General features: G+C 33.6%; 2 protein-coding genes across 2 annotated transcripts in view; one reads left to right on the top strand and one right to left on the bottom strand.

The window, feature by feature from the left end:
* Positions 1 to 2,735: 2,735 nt before the first annotated feature.
* LOC119080955 overlaps positions 2,736 to 23,386 on the top strand; it is a 28,057-nt gene continuing 7,406 nt past the window's right edge. Inside the window, exons 1-3 of the mRNA XM_037189585.1 lie at positions 2,736 to 3,093; positions 19,969 to 20,092; positions 20,156 to 20,241. Of these exons, the coding sequence (XP_037045480.1) occupies positions 3,022 to 3,093; positions 19,969 to 20,092; positions 20,156 to 20,241 (282 nt within the window). The 5' untranslated portion in view covers positions 2,736 to 3,021. The remainder of the gene's footprint in view (positions 3,094 to 19,968; positions 20,093 to 20,155; positions 20,242 to 23,386) is intronic.
* Positions 9,436 to 10,892, bottom strand: LOC119080954 (lipase member H-like). The gene is made up of 6 exons (XM_037189583.1): positions 10,850 to 10,892; positions 10,511 to 10,780; positions 10,203 to 10,436; positions 10,068 to 10,141; positions 9,872 to 10,012; positions 9,436 to 9,813 (listed from the first exon to the last, which is right to left on the bottom strand). Exons 1-6 carry the CDS (start codon positions 10,884 to 10,886, stop codon positions 9,541 to 9,543), a joined length of 1,029 nt encoding a protein of 342 aa, XP_037045478.1. The 5' UTR covers positions 10,887 to 10,892; the 3' UTR covers positions 9,436 to 9,540.

Genomic DNA, 23,386 nt, shown 5'->3' on the forward strand with positions numbered 1-23,386 from the left:
AAGTGTCAATTGCTGTTTTTACACTTCATTTTTTAAAGGCCAGGTTAAGGCGCTCTACTGTCGCAAATGTTTCCACACGACACCTTAATCTGACCTTAAAGTAAAGCATTTAGCAAGAATAAAAATAAAACCTGAAAATCGTGAAAATATTTGATGCTAAAGTTGCAATGTAAAAAAGTATAATCAGTATTCATGCTTGAAGTGCGTTGATAAATCGTCAATTTCTATGAGTTTGATTTTGTGCAATTAAATTGTGCTGTTTTCGGATACAAATCAAATATTTCAAAGATATTTCTGTCTATATAAACTCATCTATCGATATTAAGGGTAAGGTAATAATGGGTGATAGCCTTTCATTGGACTAGGATACAACGCTAAAAGTTCGAAAAATCGAGAAACTATTTTCATTAAAACGTTATTAGTCACACGATGTGAACTTTACAAACTGAAATAATTACACCGATACTTCATGTTAATATGTAGTTTATTGCCATAGTTGAATCTGCAATGAAATTCTGTATGAGTCAATAGTGAAACCATGTCATGTGTTCAAAGAATTGAATACAATTTCATGACAAACTGGCAATATTGAAAATATAAGTACACTGGGTCGTTGAGATTGGAAGCAAATATTTTACGGTATCCTTTGTACAGAGTTACTTTGTTGTAGACTCCAGAGCAGAATACATTTTTTTTACAACAACTTTATATAACACCAGTTAGGATAAACAACACATTAACTACATTAACTTCATTTGTATTCATAGTTACTAACTGTGATTTTCCATGCAAAATTTCGTTGCATTGGATAATGTGTTCTTACATAGCAAAATGAGTGTTAACACCAATGAAGTAAAAGTTTTTGTCAATTTGACAGAAATGTACATAGTTAGATCAAATTAAGTAACAGCATCGAAACGCTTGGTGATGTGCTACCTGCCTGAAGTAGTTGCAAAAGAAGTTGCAAAATTCGTAAAAGGAAAATGTTTCTTGCGACAACTTTTGCAACTACTTCAAAAGACTATGAGCAACCTGAAGTAGTTGAACAAGAAGTTGCAAAATTTGTAAAAAGGAAATAGTTTTTGCAACAAGCTTTGCAACTACTTCAAAAGGCTGTGATGTGCTTGCAGCCTATGAGAGGTTAGTCAGATTTATTTTATCACACATGTAATAGTACATTACTATACCAGTGAAGTAATTTGATATCTCGTATCCAGATGAGTAAAAGTATCCGGGGGCTTCAACTCGTGCTCGAGGTACTTTTACTCATCGTGCTACGAGATATAAAATTATTTCACGTGTAAAGTATGGCGTTTTACTTTACGAGCGAGGGAAAGGGTCTTCACTAGTGAGGGAATGGCCACATTACCTCACTAGTAAAGTTAATAGATTTATCACATACGCGCGGTGCTCGGATGTCAAAATTATTTAACTAGAAGTTTAATTCAAAAATTACACTTCAGATCTATGTTGTCTCGTTTTCGCTTATGTGATAAAATAGAGTACACACTTGTCACTATCAGTCTCGGCAAGCCTCGACTTCTTCGTGACAAGTGTGTAATATATATGTGCATAACTCATACAGAGGTTTCAGTAGTTTATTGGTAAATCAGAAGGTAAAGACATCAAGACTTTCATTGAGACTTTTACCGTTTCTAGCTTCGATATCATTTTCCAGTTTTTGAAAGGTTTCTTTAAATTAGAAGCAGAAAGATACCACTGTGAAACCAAAAAAACTTCTAGTTTCTTTGAAAGAAGTATTCCCATCCGTAAAATTGGTTTATATTGAAGAATACTGAATATGCAGTCTCTCTGTTAGTTTATTTCCATACAAAGCCACTATACACTCTAAAATATAAAAAGTTTTCTCATCAAAGATGACATTCTGTTTGAGTTACACATAGAAAATTAAAAAACGGATACCAGAATTTGTCTATGTAGTTTCCAGAGTAGTTTAACATTGTTAGGTGTATGTAATGTTTCCAAGGATACAAAATTCGTCAACTGCGGAGAACAAACCATCTATTCTATTCAAATTATTCAACATTCATACATAATACAAACACAATGTGACAAATTTTTATACTTGATTTTAAAAACGGGGGTTGGAAAGAATCTAAGAGAATTTCAAAGAAGTGACTTCTTAAATTTAATTGAAATTAGCTCCTGAAAAATAGACTCTGCTGTTAACATATTTTAAATTCAAGACGTTCGACGAAAAATGTAAAAACAAAGAATCACAGACACCGCATCTAGAATGCTAATAGGATTGTAGCATAATTTGGTTCGTAGATAAACACGATTTAAAGTTGCCTGGTTTGATGCCAAGCCATACCATTTATAGATCGCAGTTAATTTATACCGACGAAAATAATAAATTTTAAATTATGACAAACATCAAAAACAATATACAAAATTTCGAAAATATTTGCCAGATTAATTTTCTATAAACAAACTTATTTTGATGAAGTGTGTTGATATTGCGGAAAAATTAAACTTTCATCTGTCTTTTGTGGTACCCACCTAGCGTAGATGTATTTATGGTAATTATGGAATGAATATGCAAGAAACAGTAAAAATTCTACAAAGGCGCCGAACAACGCTGACATACTCATTTTACGTTTTACCTTAGCTTCCTCAGCATTTTCTCATTTTCTCAGAGACTGAATCGTTACATTTTCCCCTACATTTTCGAAATTGAATTTCTCGCTACAGGATGTTTCCATATAAATTTCAGTTACGCGCTGTAACCCATCGAACTAAGACGTGCTGATGTTTAGTACCTTGTGTTCAATTTTACTAGCATAGCGTTTAAATACGTTTCACCGAAAGTAAAAATTTATTGGTTCAATGCAAGGCAGTGAAGACTAAAATCTGTTGATAAAGTATTTTGATGATGTTTGATTTGCAGCGATTCAATCACGTTTGAGTGAATTGTGAACTTCTGCATTGCTCTGATTTAATGGAATACAATGTGAATTTGAAATTTAAAAATCAACAACAGCCTCGACAACAGGTGTTATGGCCATACTTAGTGCTTGTTGTTGGTGGAGTATAAGGCGAGGTGCATTTGCTAGTGTGTTTTATTCTCTTGTAAGTTATTCGTTAACTATAAAAGGAAGATACTCTAGGGCAATCGTATCTCGAAATAATTTTTTCATTTAAGAAAATTCTAAAAAAAAAGCATTTCGTCCAACGGTACTGAGCGAGTGCATAAATGTAAACAGAAATCTTGTTTACTCTTTAAGAGTTTAATAAACTAGGTAATCACTGAAGTGAACTTAATTATACACAAAATTCTCGTAAAGAGGATATTGAATTTTGTTTTTAATAGGAAACTGTTTCGGATTGAACTTCCGATTAGTAGTACCGTCATGTTCGTAATTTTTTTGATTCATGAATATCATGAATATGTAGAATTGTGGAACGAACACAGGTTTCGTTTTCAACTTGAATTGTTTCAAAAACATCTCTCTGTATGTTTCATATCTAGTAATTTTACATTGTGCATCCGGACTCAGTTTGGTTTTGTATTTGAGACATTTTTCAACTGACAACTGTATTTCTTTTGGCAAAAAGTCTCATTGTTTTATGTAGGGTAAATTGGCAGTGATTTGAGGGGTTTTTTTTTTTAATTTTTCAACTTAATAAGTTGTTTTCATGTTAGCTTTTCGTATCATAGAACAATGAGTACACAGTTGACGTCGAAATTTAGCGAAAAATAATAAATTTTACATGAGTTTTTGCATTTGATTTAATTTTAATGTTTTCAGTGAATTTCTTGGTGAATTTAGAGTGGCGGTATGTGGATCGTGAATTGTGGTATTGAAATGAGATATAAATGAAAATTGTGAAAATTTAATTTTAATGAACAAAGCAAAAGCTTTAAAGGATATTTTACAATTACAGACTAAGCGAAAATATTTTTAAGCAAATTATAAATGGAATATGATTTTTTGTTGGATATGAGGACTTTGAGTTAATAAAATGCAAATAAAAGCTGGAAGTCGAACCAATTAAAATAAATTTTATTAAAACGAGAAGAATTTTCTTCGAAGTTCAGTTGTGAAAAGCATTTCGATTTATAATAATGATTTCTTGAGAAGACGTCAATTTAATTTTTTTGCACGTATCCAATCCACAATAAATCGTTATTTTTTTCAAACGATAATAATGTCGAATATTTTGCAATAAACTTTCCGATACTTCAGGTTTATATGTTCAACGGAATTGCGAATAAAAATTGTTAATATTTTTTGACTTACAATAAATTCTCATCGATATTAAATGAAAGATTGTAGCGTCTAGTGTGCGACTTTAACATAAAATTTTAAATGGACTTGGACATCGCTCATTCGTGGGTAGCCTTTAGAAGGCTCTTAGAAAAGCAAACGTAATCAAAATTTAGTAGGCGAAAATATTTGTATTGTTCTGTATTGTGCTTCAGTGTTCTTGTTTGATGGAATACAAGGAACGATAGTTTCTTTTCCAGTGCACGCAGACACCTGAACATCACCTCAATTTTGAATGTGTTGTGGCCTTTTACATTTAATCATAAAAAAGTTTTATTTCAGAAATTGTATTTTATGTTGTTTGTGTCAATGTAAACCTGAGATTTAATTCCCAAAGATATAACAAAATTACCAGAAATCTCAAACTTTTTGTGCCGCGGGCAAACTTATAAACCGACAATTTCAATTCGAATTATGCTATTCATCATTCCGCATCCATACCATGTTCAATATATTGACATTTCTATATATTCATACATGCGAGTCGTAATGTTGTACTCTTGCGTTAAAGACTTGTGAAATTAATAGAAATAATTGGGAATGAAATTGTCGATACTTGTGATTCTACAGCTGGCAAAACTAATTTTTGTGATTTTCAAAACCATTGCACCCTGCTCGTTATCAATAATAATTGTAAAATGTCGGTGTAATTATTAATATTCAAACAAAGAGTACCATAAAGAAAATTCTGAATTTAACCAGCAGTGACACTGACTCAGTGTTCGGCATACAAGCACTATGCGCTTAAAATTTTATTGCATGTTTTAGATTAGATAGCAAAACACCATATATCTTCTGGTATATTTTTACTAGATACACAGAAAAGAGCAACGGCAACTCAAATACAGTAAATATCTTCGTCTTTCTCTCTCTCTCTCTCTGCTGCATTCACTGACTGTCAATCCTTATGAGCTTTTCCTCCTTAGTAATTGAAAAATTTAATCTTACGTTTTAGAAACACTTTTTGAACAAACAACTATTTTGTGACAAATTTTGTATTTCATAAAAGTCCATGGCACTAAGAACATCTACGTTTTCATCCTGGTATAGCTTTATATCTATCTAAATACAACGCAAACATTGTCTTATAATTTCATTCAAAAAGGAAATTGATTCGTAAAAAAATTACCATCATTGTCTCGCAGCCAAAGTATTCGAATATGCATTTCAAGGGATGATACAAAAGAGAGGTGATATTCTCATGAAATTCTAGTTAGGTATTAAAACGGTTTGGGTGAACACTGCAAAACGAATCGAAAAGTAACAAGAAATATTTTTAAATAATGCAGAATGTGTGCAATGTTACATTTACATAATGCACTGGTACACGATATTCCTAGAATGTAGCCATGAATGTTGCTCATTGAAATGAGTTCTTATTTCGTATAATGCTTTGGATTTTTTATTTTCATCAAAAATAAAGACATTTCCATTGAAAATGTAGCAGTTGAAAATTAGATAGAATTTCGTTGGTATATATGAATGTTAACAGGAAAATACAAAATTCAAAGCATTACATTCCACACCTATGTACATAATATGTGGAAATCTATAGTATACCAATTGTTTTGCTTGCTGTTAACATTGTAACATATATAAGCTTTTCATACAAACATTTGAATTTTTACTGAGACAATATGATGAAGAAAACATTTTCTTTCATGCCTAGACATATGGGCTTAATTGAATTTAAAATAAGTCCATTCAAATATAGCACCAGACTACTGGTGCTCCACGAATCAGGTGTGAATAACTAAATCAGAAGAGCTTCTTTGGATGTATTATACGGTTTTATCAACATCATAATAAAATGGATTTCGTAGTTTCTCGTGGAGAAATATCCAATTTTCATTTCTCATAAATATGAAAATTCTCAAAATTCTAGACACAATAATCGGGAGATTTAATGTTTACATTTAACATGAAGTAAGGCCATTGTGAGGCGAAATACGAAAAAAAAAATGGATTTATGTAAATTGGTCGCGATAGCTCGAATATTCATGAAATCAAGTTGAACATTTTAAGGTAACATTATTTGAACTTTGTTTCTATATAAAAAGCAGGGTAAAACATTCAATGTCACCTTGGGTGTAGAAAATACCAACAATACACAGAGAACATTATACAGATTATGTGTTTCAGATATTTGCAACAACAGAATTAGAATAAATGTCGAGAATTATTCGTATATTCGGATACTTTGCGAAGGAATATAATTTTCAACGAATAATTCATAAAACAGTCTCTTTGACAGCATTATACGAGAGAAACCAACCCCAAAATCAGGGTAAATAAGATTGACAGGTATTTTATTCCGGCAATATAATATGCGGAACGAGAGCTTTAAAGAAATTGAGTTATTTAATTCAAATTGATTTTGTATTTTCATTCAAGAGCTGGTCCACATTATCAGTATGATAAGATTGTTTCGGTTTTCTATCCAATATTTCGAAAATTGGACATACCCGAGGGGTAACCGACTGGCCAAAATGGTGGCAAATCAATTTCTAATTCCTTTCAATTCCGTTTAATTACCTCAATTACCGGACCAACTCGTCTAATTGCCGGATTCGCTCTATTTCCTTTCAATTCCTTTCAATTCCTTTCAATTCGGTTCAATTCCTTTCAATTTCCTTTCAATACCCTTTCAATTTCTAAAAGTACTTCCTGTCAATTCCTTTTAATTGCTCTTAATTCCTTTTATTTCTTTAATTAACGGATTAACACCACTACTTGCCGGATTCGCCCTTCAATTCCTATAATTTCAATCAATTCCTTCAATTCCACGAATTTGAATTTTCGAAATAATTGCTCGATATTTCCAAATACAGCCAAGGACAGTCAAAAAAGTGCATTTTTATGATTTTCGTTTTTATCGATTTCAGCTGTTTTAACAATACAAATTACAATAACAAAACAGCTGAAATCGATGAAACACGTATAGAATAAAAATGCACTTTTTTGACTGTCTCAGGCTGTAGATATAAATTTAAAGTCAAAGTTAAACCCTTGAGCATTTTGGAAAAAGAATCGTCAGACTATATCAAGACTATGTTGTCCTACATTTGTGACTCATTTGGTTAGAATCTTTAATTTTTACTCATACTTTTAGAAGAGATTTTTCAATTTCAATTTACATTAAACCGTCCAATTGACTGCAGTTTTGTTTAAAATGATTTCACATCGCACATCATTGTTTATTTTAGATAAATAGTATTTTTCGTACAAAGCCAGGAAATGGCGAAAAACTTTTGTGCATCCGACAAATGAAATATGACATATTTTGCCATGATTTTTCATTAGGAAATGTCAGTTTTTCCCGAACTATATATCGTGCAGAATTTACGTATATGTTGTGGACGGTATATTTTAGGCAATTTCGCGGATTGTAGTGCGAGCGAAGTGAGGGCGACAAGCGAAAGTGCCTAAAATAAATCGTCCACAACAGATGCGTATACAACTTTTCATGCTGAGGGGCTAAGTTACGAGAAACATTCCGTAATTTATGCCCAAGGCATGAAAAAAACTTCATTTCTTGACGATTTATGGTGCGGGAAAGAAATTACATGAATTTTTCCATGACTATACGATTGATTAATATGGTGAATGTGAAGTGTGTCTGTTTTCAAGTAAATTTCTGTTTTGTCTATTTCAGTTGTCCGATGCACAAAACGTTGTTCGTACCTCGACAGGAAATGGATTTGTTCAGCACACGTCAGCAAAAGCCAAAACACTCAATTTTTTGTTTCGTTCAAGTGATCGACATCGTAAGATTTTAGGCTTTTGAAAAGTTGATGTCGGTGATGCCTTTTTTTGTAAATTTGGTTTGAAACTAGAGCATTTCGCATCGCCAATGCCCCAGCCTAACATTCCCCCGATGAATATTCACTTGTTTGTTGCGGCTCAAACTCTTCCGTATCTGATTCACAAGAATCCTCTGAAGAAGAATCCTTCAGTGTGCATATTTTGAACATAAAAGGACGTTGTACCAGTTCTAAAATGGAACTGATCAACACTGTACACTGTTATTTATTGTGCGGGAGCTTTTAAAATTAAAACAAAAAAGAAATAATGTGGTTTTGCATTCGCTGGTCCTTCTTTCCGATTATCACACTTATCAGCATTTACTCTTATTTACTTTCAATTCCTTACAATTCCACATATTTACAGTCAATTCCTATCAATTCCGATCAATTACTGCCATTTCCGATCAATTCCAGTCAATTCCGGTCAATTCCAATTATTTACCGGATACTCCGGCAATTCCTTTGAGGGTGTGTAGTCAATTTCCCGAGTCGGTTACCCCTCGGACATACCAATAACATTAATGTGACGACGTATGATTTGTATGACCTGTAGCACGACAGAGTAAAGTTATCCGGGCAGGAGCGCTGATCTGACTAGCAACCTGAATAATCTAGTATATTTTGCGAATAATATTTTTCAATTTATGTCACTGTTCATTTGAGTTCATTTTCATACAGTGTTTTTTGATCCCTTATTTGACGTTTCAAAAATGGTTTATTTTACTCTGCCGTGCTTGTAGAACAATTAAATGAGTCAATATTATTGCGAATCTATTGAATTTATTTAGTACCAGTTTCCGCGCGTGTTCTACTATAAATTTATTTTTTAGTTGAGGTTCCACTCCATACAAAACACAATTACATAGTGCATTTTGTGACAAAGGTCTGAAAATTTGACCAATCGGTCAATCGGACTTCCAGAGTCTAATGCGTGGAGCCCAAAATTTTAGTCCCTTCCCTTCTCCTCACACCTCTTTAAAGTTTACGGTGCAGAGGTACGTTTGATGAATTATTGTGAAGTCGCCATGACTCCTACAATAGCTATATATAGCTCAAATGAACGAGGAAAGTCCAAAGTTTTTTTTTGACACACTTTGGTTTTCCAAATTTTTCACTTTCATTGGACTATGCACTATGCAATCGCTAAGAACCCCCACTATATGAATCAAAGAACAATAGGTTTTCGACTTCTGACACAATTCCGTAGACTGATACCAACAACTTCTACTGCATTCATAGTCACCTTTCACAGATAGTGAGCATGTCACTATAGAGATTGCTATCGAATCTGTTACTTGATATATCAAATGCATATTGTCTAAATAAAAATCTTTTACTTCATCCGTTCAAAAATGTATTTTGCTATAACATCACGGCACGTTAGATGACCTCATTGGTTAATTTGGTCGATAGCAAATGATTAGCCGTCTATTCATTTAAGCTTATCTCGGTCCGTGAGCGAACGGTGAAGCACCATTTGTTGTCAAGAAATATACACTTCCAACAATCCCAGGTCCATCTTGAACAGGCTCTCCTCCCATACGTCTACTTGTACCGCTCACTACGCAATTTCTATTGCGAATATCGTCTAAATCTCTGCACCGAATAGCGCCAAAAATTTGCATTGGATTGACTGACTCTGCCATTAATGGCCTTACTAGACTGTGACCACATTGTCCAGTTAGATCTACGCCACACCCCGGCTGACTAGTGCCCTGAAATATGTGATAATTATTGAAAGATTTGAACTATCTTTGTTCAGTGTAAATTTACCCAATTTGGATAAAAATTGGCATGTGCAATGGGATGTTGGAATCCGAGTCTACCACCATCTGTTATAATTGCCTCCACATAATTAGCATCTGTATGATGAATCCTGTTCACTGGATCATCAAGAGAGAAGAGAGGTCCGGCCTATTTATTCAAAAATTTAATTGAATATTCATAAAACATGCACTGCCTTTCGTACCGCATCTAAGCCGACTATGAATTCCACTCTTCCTCGCGTTGTTCGTTTTCCTGCCGCTCCAGCCACGTGTGCTCCTACAAAATTCACACAAAATTCAACGTTTTATGTTAAATCTACAACGAACAGTTCTTTCACCTAACGAGTGACCCAATAATCCAACTCTCGAATGAGGTAAACCGTTAACGTTTAAGAAATCAACAAATTGCGCAAGAACATGACCAACTTCATTTACGCGATTTCGTGCAAGAATATAATTTGGTGTACCTGCTCCCAATCCCCAGTCTAAAGTGAAGAAATTGAAATCGCCACGATTCAAGTACGCGTTCCTCAGCACCGAACCGGTACCATCATGTCCGCCTCCGTTCCACCCTGAAGTTATTCGAATTTGAATTGAATAAATGCATCGAAGCCCAAAGCTTAAATGCAAAACTTTCTGTATTTACCGTGAATGTGAAATCGCGTCTGATGATTAACATTAAAGTGACTGTTGATAAGCTGACCATTATTATTTATTTGGATAAATTGAGGTGACGTTGGATTGCTTCTGGTGAATAAACGGAACACAGCATCGTTGAATGCATTGAATAGTGGTGTTATCTCCTGATTATCGTTGCTTCGGATATCGACCAGATGCATATTTCCGCTGGAATCTGGGACTAGTTGCCAATCCTCTTCGTCAACATTTCGAGTATGATTTAACGGAATAGCAGCAGCTGGAAGAAAGTAGATATTCAGTTTTCCAGATTATTCCTCGCAGTCAGTGCAGTGTTTTTCCATATTACCAGAAGCCACAATTAATGCAAGAGCAAACAGCTTCATGATGTGTCTTAATATGAACTCACAATTAAAACATCTTTCATTTTATAGTTCGCACATTTTATCTTATCGAATATTGTTATCCCAGCCCATTGTTCCTTCGTTTCCATTCGCTGGTGTCAAAGATTTCTTTATCGCATTGACGTTTTTGATTTTATATCTCGCAGAATTCACCTAACAAATTCACAGGCTGGGCAGAGCAGCGTGCTTGTTTGATAGTGTCGCTACTACTATAGCGTACAGAGTGTCGAATTTCGTTTGACCTGCTGAATAACTACTAACTCCTGCGTTTAGAAGTGTTTTTATGAGAGATTGAAGTAGTAGATTATAAACTTTTCTAAGAAGATGACTCTATCGACTCAACTATCTGAAAATAAGCATTTTCTATTGACACTGTAATATCTACGACAGCAAGGACAAAAAAGCGATGGGTGCTGTTTAATATTGTCATTGAGCTTGCCTACTTATGCGTAACGCTTCAACATTTATCACCGAGCTTTGAAAGCTAATTCCAATCACAAAAAAAATTCCTCTCTTTCACTCAAAGGAAACAATTTCCCGCATAAATTGCAAAAATAAAAACATGCTGTACATTGTAGTCCTTTTATGATATAATGTTATACCTTAATTTTCTACGTTTCCGCATGTATCTTTTCCAAAATTTTATCATTTTCATGGCACTCAAGGGAAATGGTGTTGCCATTGTTGTATCGTTAATACCATGGTAAAATTTCACTGAATAAGTTCATTTTAGCGAGTGTGTTTCGGAGTTTAGGCGAACAAAAAACAGTAAATTTGGGTATTTATTGTTTTGAATACAAGTAATTTATGTCACCTGTGACAGAAGGATTCCATTTATTGTATTATATACTGTCGCTCAAATTTCCATAATCAGGTCTAAAGTGGTAGCATAAATTTCATTTCAGATTAATTGGTGTACCCAATTTATTAATAAAAGTAAAATTTTATACAAATATAAATGGAAAGCATGGAAAGCTGATACTTTCTGGTGGGGTCGTGGATGTGTAATACACATTGTGTATACTTTAGTAAAATGTGTATTCGCATTCAGTTTTCAATACTCCTGTGAAAGTCAAACATAAATTTGGGTCACCATGGCTTTTGTTGTAGCAACTGTATTTGTACAAATATACCATCCCAACCCTAATAGTTTATCGTTGTATGCTTCAAAATATCATCTAACATACATGAACTTCGCTTTCAATAATAAACAATTTGTGACTTTCATCAAGCTTTTTTTGGCTCTAGTCATCCGGAAAAAGTCGAATTATCGGACCGGAAGTTGTATCGTACATTTTCGATATCGAATCAATCAAATCAAATTTTTGTCAAAGCAACGGGGAATACGTTTATTTAGTTCTACAATAATAACATTTAGATCGTGAAGTCATAAATTTCATGAGCTTTGTGAAGCTAAACCATCTTTGCCATAATTAGTTTTAATGTTTTAGTGGTAGTCACGTATAAATAGGCAAGTAAGTGCACAGTAACTTTTAACGATTCGTCGTATTAATTTAATTATCTAATACCACAAAAGTAAAACAGCTGAAGGAAATCAGATTACAACCATGGTAGCAACAAAAATTTGATGCTGAGTAAGGAACAGTATACGAAAGGTTATAAAGGATGTTTTTGTTTGTTCGAACAAGTTAAACAAAAAATACTTTTGATGCAGTAAAATAGCAATAATGTTAGGCGTTCAGCATAGCTCATCTAATCTAAAAGTTTGTTAGGTTAGTCCATTAAAATATTAAAGTCATCTCACCAGGAGCGGATTAGGTTTTCGATTCACCCTGTATAAGTGAACATAGAATTTGAATTTTGATCGAACAAGTGAATTGCTTGCATGAGAATGTCGTGAATGCGGGTGTCTTAAGAGTGATATCGCCAAATCTTCAGGTGATTGGGAAACAAGCGGTCTCCGATTTTAATGAGTGATAGCTCGTTGGATTCGTCTTTCAATTCTAGGAAACACGTGTCTTTCACTTTTTCTTAAAAAAATTTGTTTTCTGTGAAAAGCGCTCAAAAGTGAAGACATGCCAGAGGGTACCGAAAACAGTTTTTCGGCAATAACTCAAGAAAAAATTATTTTAAATGGTTGTAATGTTGTACGATTGTCGGCCTTGAAAAGACCTACAGGTAGAGTATACGCACCGCTTGGTGCTAGTTGATCCACTAGAGTTATGACTAGAAATATAGTGAATGTTCGGAGAGTCCGCCTTCTCTGCAGCTTCGATGTACCACGGAACTGAGTATGGGGTGTTGTAGCTGGCCTCACCCACTATCGTTGCACATATAAATGAACCCAGTACTTTTGGGCTGCAAGCCTACAGAAGTCTTGAAAAAAAAGTTGGTGCCAAAATGTAGATTGTTTCCTTCTTTCTGAGGGCCCAACTGCCAGAAGAGCATCTGGAACGGTACTTCTTCAATCATTTTTTATTGTCTACTATTCTTTCACCTTATCAATAGAAAAACGCTTCGCTATGTCGCGAATATATCAGATCCACTATTAGTAATATCAAGAGAAAAATCATTAAAGTTTTCTCCGAGGATTTTAGTCAAATAAAGTGTTAGGTTAGCGTATAGCAAATGACCTCAGGACTACGGAACAGTAATTAGTTTTTCAATTGGACCAATATTTGCTACGTGACAGGAGTTTGGAAAACCGTTTGCTCCCACTTGATCGTATCGTTTTTCGAAACTCCTGTCGCGTAGCAAATATTGGTCCAATTGAAAAACTAATTACTGTTCCGGACTCCTGAGGTCATTTGCTATACGCTAACACTTTATTTGACTAAAATTCTCCGAGAAAGATTTAATAATTTTTCACAAGAATTACTAACACTGGATATGTTGTAACGACCTATATTCGAGTCAAAGTGAAGCGTATACGGTAAGGGAATAGTAGACGATACAAAATTACTCACGTAGAACCGTTCCAGACGCTGTTCTGGCAGTTGGGCCCTCAGACAGAAGGAAAAAATCTGCATTTTGGCACCAACTTTTTTCAAGACTTCTGTAGGCTTGCAGCCCAAAAGTACTGGGTTCATTTATATGTGCAACGAGAGTGGGTGAGGCCAGCTACAACACCCCATACTCAGCTCCGTGGTACATTGAAGCTGCAGAAAAGGCGGACTCTCCGAACATTCACTATATTTCTAGTCATAACTCTAGTGGATCAACTAGCACCAAGCGGTGCGTATACTCTACCTGTAGGTCTTTTCAAGGCCGACAATCGTACAACATTACAACAATTTAAAATAATTTTTTCTTGAGTTATTGCCGAAAAACTGTTTTCGGTACCCTCTGACATGTCTTCACTTTTGAGCGCTTTTCAAAGAAAACAATTTTTTTAAAGAAAAAGTGAAAGACACGTGTTTCCTAGAATTGAAAGACGAATCCAACGAGCTATCACTCATTAAAATCGGAGACCGCTTGTTTCCAAAGTTAAAAAAATCACATGAAGATTTGGCGATATCATTCTTAAGACAGAATTAGTTAGACCCTTCCCACTTTCCATTTTGAATTTTCAGCGCACTAACGGCGTGAATTGCCAAGTGAAATCTATCGATGCGAATTGTAAGCTATCGGTGACGTAAAGTTTACCTCGATCCGAAAGCTCTAGCAGCATAAATAACTATTAATTCATCATAAAAAAGAGAGTGAGTTGATACATAGCACATTTTCCAGTAGAAACATCCAGCAGACAGTTAAGGAAAAAAATCGAAAATGCCTATAAACATTTGGTGGTCAACAAATTACTGGATGCCACGTACAAATATACCCCATTTCGATACGGAAACAGGTCTATCGATTATTCTGTCATTCGAGTACATAAATTTTTCTATTCATAGACCTTCTCGTCCATAAAACTTTTGAAATTGGAGTACGAAAAATTGTGGTCCAAACAAATACTACCAAATAAGCTAATTATGTTTGAATCATAATTCTAATCACTAGTTCTCGTATATGTAAATATTCCACAGTCCTGGATCAAACTGTTTTACTTCGGCTTTATTTCAGTAGTTTTCTTTGAACGAAAGTTAGTTACCCTACATTTTATTACAACCTTTCATGTATGTCGTCCGTATTATTAATATCCAACCTGTTACATCATTGATCAAAGGTTTTACGACAAATTGTAATAAAATCTTTTACTTCATTTGTTTTAACATTAATTTTACTATAAGCGACCGCAATATAGTCGGAGTTCATGATAATTTTTGTCGTCGCTGCCCAGCCATCTGTAAAATGATTTTCGACCTCCAACAATATCGATTCCGCAAACCATTTCTTAAATACCTGAAACTCTTCATAAATTTAGAAATTGAACGTTTATACATATTCCGTCTCAATTTGTTTTTAATGCTTGTGACAAATTAATTAATTGGTTTAATTTGCTTGAAGCCACTAAACGGAACGTATTATAGTACAATAAACGATATTTGGCTTCTATATTTTACTATTTGATTAGAAGTGATGGATATTCGTCTATATCTGCATTTTATGTTATTCATGCGGAAATTAAAGTTAGGAAATGTTTATTGTTATAGTCCTCACTAAACGTATACATTTTCACGAAACAAATATACTGCCAAAATCGAAATGATTTAAATGTAGCGATAGCTATAAATAGACATCCTCGAAACGTAATAACAATACATATATATGCGACGGGTATTCAATCAAATCCCAACAAGAAATGGAATAAGGAAAAGTTTGCAAATTGTGTATAATGTGATTGCTGGAAAGTTACAAATTTTCCGACTCATTTCCCAAGTGAATAATGAAATTGTTGCCACTGTATAATATTATTTTCTGGAACGAAACTTGGTTGATTTCTTTTTTTCCACAGTAATTTTTTATATCTACCGTTAGAGAATTTATTTGGAATGCATACAAAAAAAGAAGCAGCAACGACGGATCCTAGACATTTCCTTCCAAAATAGCTTAGTATAAATTTATTATTTTTATAAACTACTTGTACTACTTATATATCAATTCTGTGAATTCATACATTTAAAGTATGGTTGACTGAAACGAGCATCAATTTATTATTTTTTAAAAAGATTATGTTGCCACAAAGGCGATTGCGATAGAGATAAGAAATAAGTCGTGGCTTTTTATTCGCTTAGCTGTTTTTGTTATAATGTAACAAATGTTTTTCTTGCTTATGGAAACATAATATTTATGTGTGACGGTACACAGGCCCCAAGTCATAGAGTACACATAACTCTGTACTTAAATTATTACAATCGGATTTAAGTAAATGCTATTATTGGGCATTTCATCTGAAATTTTCAAAACGGTCTGCCGAGGGATTGTTGAAGTTTACAACCGAAAAAGACCGAAAACATGAACTTTTCTTGCAGAAATTTCTTGAGGTACACGAAACGTACATGGTCGTGTGGAGTGTTATTATAAAGGTAATCGTATGCTGTTTTAGGGCAATAATTTTAATCCCAATAAGACCCTATTTGGCTCGGAAGAACATGCAATTACCTTTCTAATGACACCCCATACGACCCTGTACGGCTCGTGTAACTGGAGAATTTTCTGAAAGAAAACTGTGTGTTTTCGGTTTTCGTTTACCTCCCACTAGCCACACAAGCTTTGAAGAATTTTTTAAAAAATTGTTTTGGCTTCTAGGATCGAATACCTTTCTAGGCACATATCAAAAATTCCTCTAAGAAATGCACCCGATTTCGGTAGGCTGTTTTTCAAAGAATCCCTTTAGGCAATATGCGAATCAATACTATAATCATAAATTATTGAGTATTACAGGAAAAACATTATTTGTATTCCTCTGTTTACAGCGTTTACAGTATCGCCTAGTGTTCAATACAAATTTGTATTACAAAATCTTCTAGTTCATTATGTTAACAAACATTTCGCAATATACGAGCACCCTTACATTTGCAGCTCAACAAGATGACAAGCTATTTTCAAAAGTTCAGAACGTTTCTTAACGGCAAATTATCAATTTTTTCAGGCAGGGAATTTCGGTATGAATTTGCTTTAGCTGTTTTTCAGCTGATCTACACATACTGATATTTCAACGTTTTCTTAATGTAATTGTCCAAGCGATTTTCGACTGAAAAATATCATCAGCCTATGATCAAATTTCCAAATAATCGATACAATATCAATCGAATGGATTACCGATAATCGATAAATTTCGGCTAATAATCAAATTATCAGTCAATTATCGAATTTTGAGCCTATATATGTCGATTATCAGCCAATAATTCCCGATTATCAGATGATATTTTATCGATTGTCGATGTAGATTCGATGACCATTGATTTTTTCAAAATATCGATAATCGATTCTACAGAAATAATCGATATTTTATCAATCGAATGAATTATCCAATATGCCCATAATATATAGTTGAGTATATATGTATGTAACAAACGATTCTCTGCATTGACATGTTAAATATTGGTTCATTCGCAGTTTATTTTGATAAAACTTTATTGGAGTCAATAAATTAAATCAATAAATTTAATTTGAAAAAGATTTGTGCTAGTTCGAGATAAGGTAGATTGAAATAAATTACTTTTTACACATAAAAGACGCCCCAATTCTAAAAAGAAAACAACAAATTTAGATCGGTAATTTATCTATGGTTATAGAAATCAAACGCTTTGTGGGTAATTTATGAACATCTCTCTACTTTTCCATTTGGAGTCTATCGAATAGAATGCATATAATGGTTTTGGTGTCTCATATATGAAATGGAGACTGAAGGATAACATAGTAATAGCACATCATTTCGTTGAAGCAACAGTACGTCATTTATAATCCATCACAAGATGTTACTCATCAAATGCAAAGTATATATCTATATCCTATATGCAATCAGCAATACATTCATACAATGAAACTGAATATGTTTCATGAACAACAAGCAAATCAGTTGAAATGAGGCAGTACTTCTCAGAAAGGATTTTATCGATCGATTTTACAGAGAGGGGCAATTTAGTTTCTTGAGAAGAATAATAATATGATAAGTGTACCTATAGTAGACAATTAAACAATGTCATTCGCATAATTACGTAAATTCAATCGCTAATGAAGGATATGAAGTGTTTTTTGAATTGCTTGAATTGATCATAAACTTTTACGGACGGTTACCGTATTACCGCTATAATTATCGTGTTTGTTATCCCTTTACTTCATTAGTTGTAACATGCTCTTCAATATATAGGACCTTGTTAGACCGTATTCATCTTTGTTGTTGCTGTCAGCAACAGATGACATAACCGTCTGTAACCAGATAATAGAGAATAGATAATAGTCTTCTAGAAACTTGGCATTTAGATGACGACTTTTTTTACCGGATAACACTGATAACAACACAAATAATGCCAAAGTGGTAGGACATGCTTTATTTGAAGTATATAGTTTTTTAATAGCTTTTGCTAAATAAATGTCGGCTATTATTCAGGCTATTATTATTTCCAGTCGATTATTCCCAGAGCTCGACAGAGTGGTCAGATCAAATAGGAAACAGATTGATCTGAAATTTAAAGGTTTAAAAGTTATTTGGAACGCAGAAGACAATGTACGAAAGTAAATGGAAGGATCGGTTCTTGGAGCTTATCTGTTTATACTCTACATCAACGATATGCCGAACATTCTAATGAATGCAACAATTAACCTGTTTGCCGACGACACTCTGTTGTATGTTTATGGAACTGATATAAATGAACTGAGTGAAAGAATGAATCGTGAATTAAAAAATGTCGAGAACTGGCTTAAAGTGAATGAATTGAAATTGAACGAACAGAAACCCAAAGTGATGCAAATTCAAGGTGGAAGAGTGACAAATGTAGTAAGATTGACTATCAACAACGTGGAACTTGAGACCGTTGACAGTATAAAGTATCTAGGCATCATGATCGACAAAAAACTCAATCTGAAAGAAAATGTCCAACTGCTGTGTAAAAAGTAGCACAAAGAAATGGCGTTTTCAGTAGAATTTCCAAGGACCTGTCTTTCCGAGCTAGGATCAATGTGTACAAATCAGTCATTGCCCCACACTTCGACTATTGTGCTTCACTTCTTCTAACGGTCAACAACAATGAAATGGACAGAATGCAAAAGCTCCAAAACAAGGCAGTGTGAATCATTCTCAGATGCAGAAGGGACACAAATGTTAGAAGTATGCTCGACAAACTATCAATACTAAACGTCAAACAAAGAATGTGGATGCAGACGCTGAAGCTGGTGTTTAAAATCAAGAATGGTATGACGCCACAATATTTAATCGAGCAAACGCAAAGGACGAGTGAAATACATGACCGAAATCTAAGAAATTGTGACGACTTCAGGCTGTCAAAAATCAACAAAACGAAAACTGGGAACACAATGCTGTACAAAGGACTGAAGCAGTTCAACGACCTACCAGCTGACATAAAAACTGAAAAGATAAAAGTGCAATTTGACAGAAAAATAAAAGACTTTGTAAAAATGAATATGTGAAATGGTGAAATAGAGGATAGAATTAATAGAATAAGGAATTAGGTGAAAAAAGATGAGAAATGGAGGAGTGAGAGATCAGTTTGAGAAAAGAAGATTTGGTCTGAAATGTGATTAAGTTATTATGATGAATGTAGTTGATTTAATTTTGTGATTTTTTAATAGCAGAATGCTAAATAAATGAAAATTATTATTATTAAATTATAAAAGAAAATGCATAGGCATAGGTAATCTGCATCAGACTTTAGGGTCATTGACAATTGGATTCTGTTTAAATGAAAGGAAAAGGAAATATGTGGAACATGATTTTGTCTAGTTATTTCCCCCTTGTTCTTCATACTAAAGATATGTTTTATTTAGAAGGCAAATGAAATTTAAAAATTGAAAAACAGTTCTTGCAATTTTTTTTAAAGAAATTCATTGCATTTGAGCAGTGCTCTATGTAGAAGGTATAATTGAGTGTGTTCTTTGAAATACCGCTGAATCTAATGAGTTAATCTATTTAATATTGTAATCCTACTTCTTCAATTTTAATTGAACATTGTTTGAAGTGGCGTCTTCTGTTTTATATTTTCAGATATATTTTGGTTTTTCATGCATTCTGCTTATAATCAATTTACACGATGAACGACACTTTTTGACCGGAAAAGTTGAAAAACCGGTCGGTGAAAGCTTCTTGGAAAAGGGAACAACGTCTTCAAGTAAGTTGTTTTGGGCTCATAATTTTACTTAATAGAATTTCTATTCGATATTCTATATTTTAGCAACTGTGATATTTGAGATATTGTTAGTGTTCATTGCTGGTTGCGGTGTAGTAGCGTCCGTACTACTTTTAATTGGACTAAAAGTTGTAAGTAACACCTTGAATTCGAAGATTATTTGAACTATATTAGAAGTTATTTCTATCAATTGTTAGTTTACTTGCATAAGCTATTTAAGGAGCTTAATGCACACAAACAAACATGCTGCATATTATATATTACTGATGGTTACAATTCTCAAACAGATTCACACAAGCATTTTGTTTTGTTAAGTAGAATGTTTCTAACGTGACAGATTACATCAAAAATCACATATATTAAGCTTTGTTCAATTTTACAATACCAAAGTTCGAAACTATTTTCAACCGACGTAAAATGGGAATGTGTAAATACAGGGTTTATGTTTTGTTAAAATTATTCGCATCAAGTGCGAGTGGAGAAAATTTTACTCCTATTTCAGATTCTCATTTTATGTCATGTAAATTAATGAATCTTTCGCGAATTTAAACCGTGAGCTTTTTAGCTAGTAAGTAACAATTTCAGAAACAAGCACCGGAGACATATAATTTATGTTGGAAAAAATTAGTTTAAAAGGAATCCATTAAATATCGAATTAAGCACCATCTTGCAATGTATATAATAAACATATTTTCTCCATTTTTACATGAAATTTATCGAAAAACTTTTCACAGCACCAGAAACATGGTATATGAAACCGCATATATGAAAGAAAATTTTATACCATCACGTTGTATACTGATATTATTTTTCGTATGCTGAGATTATGGTTTCGCATAACCCACCATATCCATACAAAATCTAAATTTTAAATGAAAATCTATTTGATTCAATTTTGTTTCATTAATTACTCGGTTCAGATGTAATATGAAATATATTATGGCGTTTTGTCAATATTGTTAATTTATATTATTTTCCCCCAGCCGAATTAATAGGATAATATTGAGTCTTGTCGCAGTAAATAATTGCTATACTTATTATGTCTATAAAATGGTGTTATATACAATGCGACAGGAAAACGACATTGGAATTTTACATTATGAAAAGAAATGAGACTTTAATCCACACGAGAGTTATTTGTTTTTTGTGTCAGGGTATGGTCGTAGTACAACGAACTAGCCCGTCATCAGTAGAAAGATAGTTTGTTTGGATATTAATCGAATGAAAACTCTACACAATTTATTTCTAAAAAAAGCTATATTTAGGACTGCAACTAATGTAATGAGGTGTTGTCTGTATGGTATTAAATGTGACAGATGCAGAGCGTTTGGATAGTCTTCAAAAGTTCTTATATACATTTACTTGCTACATATAAATTACTGCAGCATGTAAATTATCAAACGTGAGTGCTTGCACATTATTGTGTTGCCTTAGAGATTACTCCACTCGCCGTCGGCTCGTTTCATAATTCTCACACTTGCCAAAACAATCATGTTGATAGTGTCCCCAGATGTTCGGTCCTCTGGCAGACGCGTTCAATTATGTTGATGAAAGGCAAAAATTAAAAGAGAACTCCTGATGAAAAATGAAAGTTCTATTTCCACACAAACTTTCCATTTAAAAAATCTTTGAGAAACGATAGCTCTATTATCAATGCAATAATTAAATCTGTTAATTCCATGTATGCTAGAAGATCTTCTATTTCGTTGGTTTTAACGTACAATAAGGATTTTTTTAGGTGTAGCCGCATCTTGTCAGGGGCTCATGTTTTTGGCTCAAGGACTCAACACCTATTTCTGTGATCAGAAAAAAAGCTAGTGGTCCGATCCGACGTCAAATATATTTTCTTTCTTGATCATTATTCTGAATTTGAATTTTCGAGTAGACGATTCTTTCCTATTGTAAAGACTACTAAAATTAGGTTTTACATTTTTTTACACGAATTAACATTTGATGTCTACTCTAACATATAATTAAGATTTTCAATATTTACGAGAAAATCGAATTTTTTGGCCAAATTATCTGGGAGCTCTTTTCATGATAGCTTATTTGAAAGGTTTCATAGAGAATGGAAGAATAGAAATATTTCCTGGATAAAATTTAAATTATTTTGAACTATCGCAGTTACAAAGCCTATTTACCTGTAAAGAGACAACAAACTTTTTTTAATTTACTTATTTTTACATACTTCCTGTTATAAACGTGTTTCCCGTTACTAACTGAGTACTTTTGTCAAAAAATCGCATAAACTTTTCATATTAAAAAAGCAGTGTTGCCTTTTCCATACGACCAATTTGGGCAAGTGCCCGTGGCGCCCAAAAAAATTGGCGTTGGGATCTATAAAAAAAAGTTTGAGTCAAATTTGGAGCTAAGAAAGAATATTTGTGGTGCAAATTTAAAAATTGCCCTTGGCGCTAAAAATGTGAAAAGCTAATTTATCTTACAAGATGATGAAGAAAAAAATCAAAAATCAAGGGTGAATCAAGGGAGAACAAATTTTCCTAATTTGATAGATGCGAAAGCTATTTTTTGATTTATTTAAAATGTTTAAGATTCCTCAAGTTTCAGAGTATTTCTGTCTACAACTCCCAGAAAGATATTAGAGAACAAAAAGCACAAAAAGCAAAGTGGAACGATTAAAATCAAGTGATTCAGTGATTTTTCTGTTAACACCAAGCTTCACCAAGCTTATTGTAGCTTTTTTAAACGACCCTCCAAACATTTGGTATCCATAAAAGGACTCCACAGAAGATTCAGAATTTTTTAAAAGGGCAGAATATGGGTCCTCTTTAGTTTTTTTTTTTTTTATTAAAGTAAGCCGCTCTACTAGCGTAGAGCACGCACGGGGGCCTCCGTTTGGGCCCATTGAACTGACTTTGGGGTAAGGTTAGACATTCGCTGTTGTATGGGGCTATCCCAAACTGACGGTGTAGCTCGGAATGTCCTCCGATTGCAAAGATCTATTTCCTCAGGCTCTGCCTGAGTATGTTTTTGTCAACACATTACTTCATCTGTTTAATGATGAAAGTGACAGAAACAGCAGTGAAATTTTTAAGGAAACGATATCAACGAGCATTACAATCACTGAAGCACATGTCTGAATATGAAAAAGAACAAAAAGTCTTGTACAAAGCGTATACAGAAGTCTGTACCGTTTGTACCGATAAAAATATCATTCTGCATTTCCAATGGAAATTCTTCTTACAAAACAAATTCACTGTTCAATATGAATTTTAACTTAGTTTTGCTCAAAAGAAGTCCAAGTACCGCTACAGC

The sequence above is a fragment of the Bradysia coprophila genome, unplaced genomic scaffold (assembly GCF_014529535.1).
Source record: "Bradysia coprophila strain Holo2 unplaced genomic scaffold, BU_Bcop_v1 contig_350, whole genome shotgun sequence".
Classification (NCBI taxonomy): Eukaryota; Metazoa; Arthropoda; class Insecta; order Diptera; family Sciaridae; genus Bradysia; species Bradysia coprophila.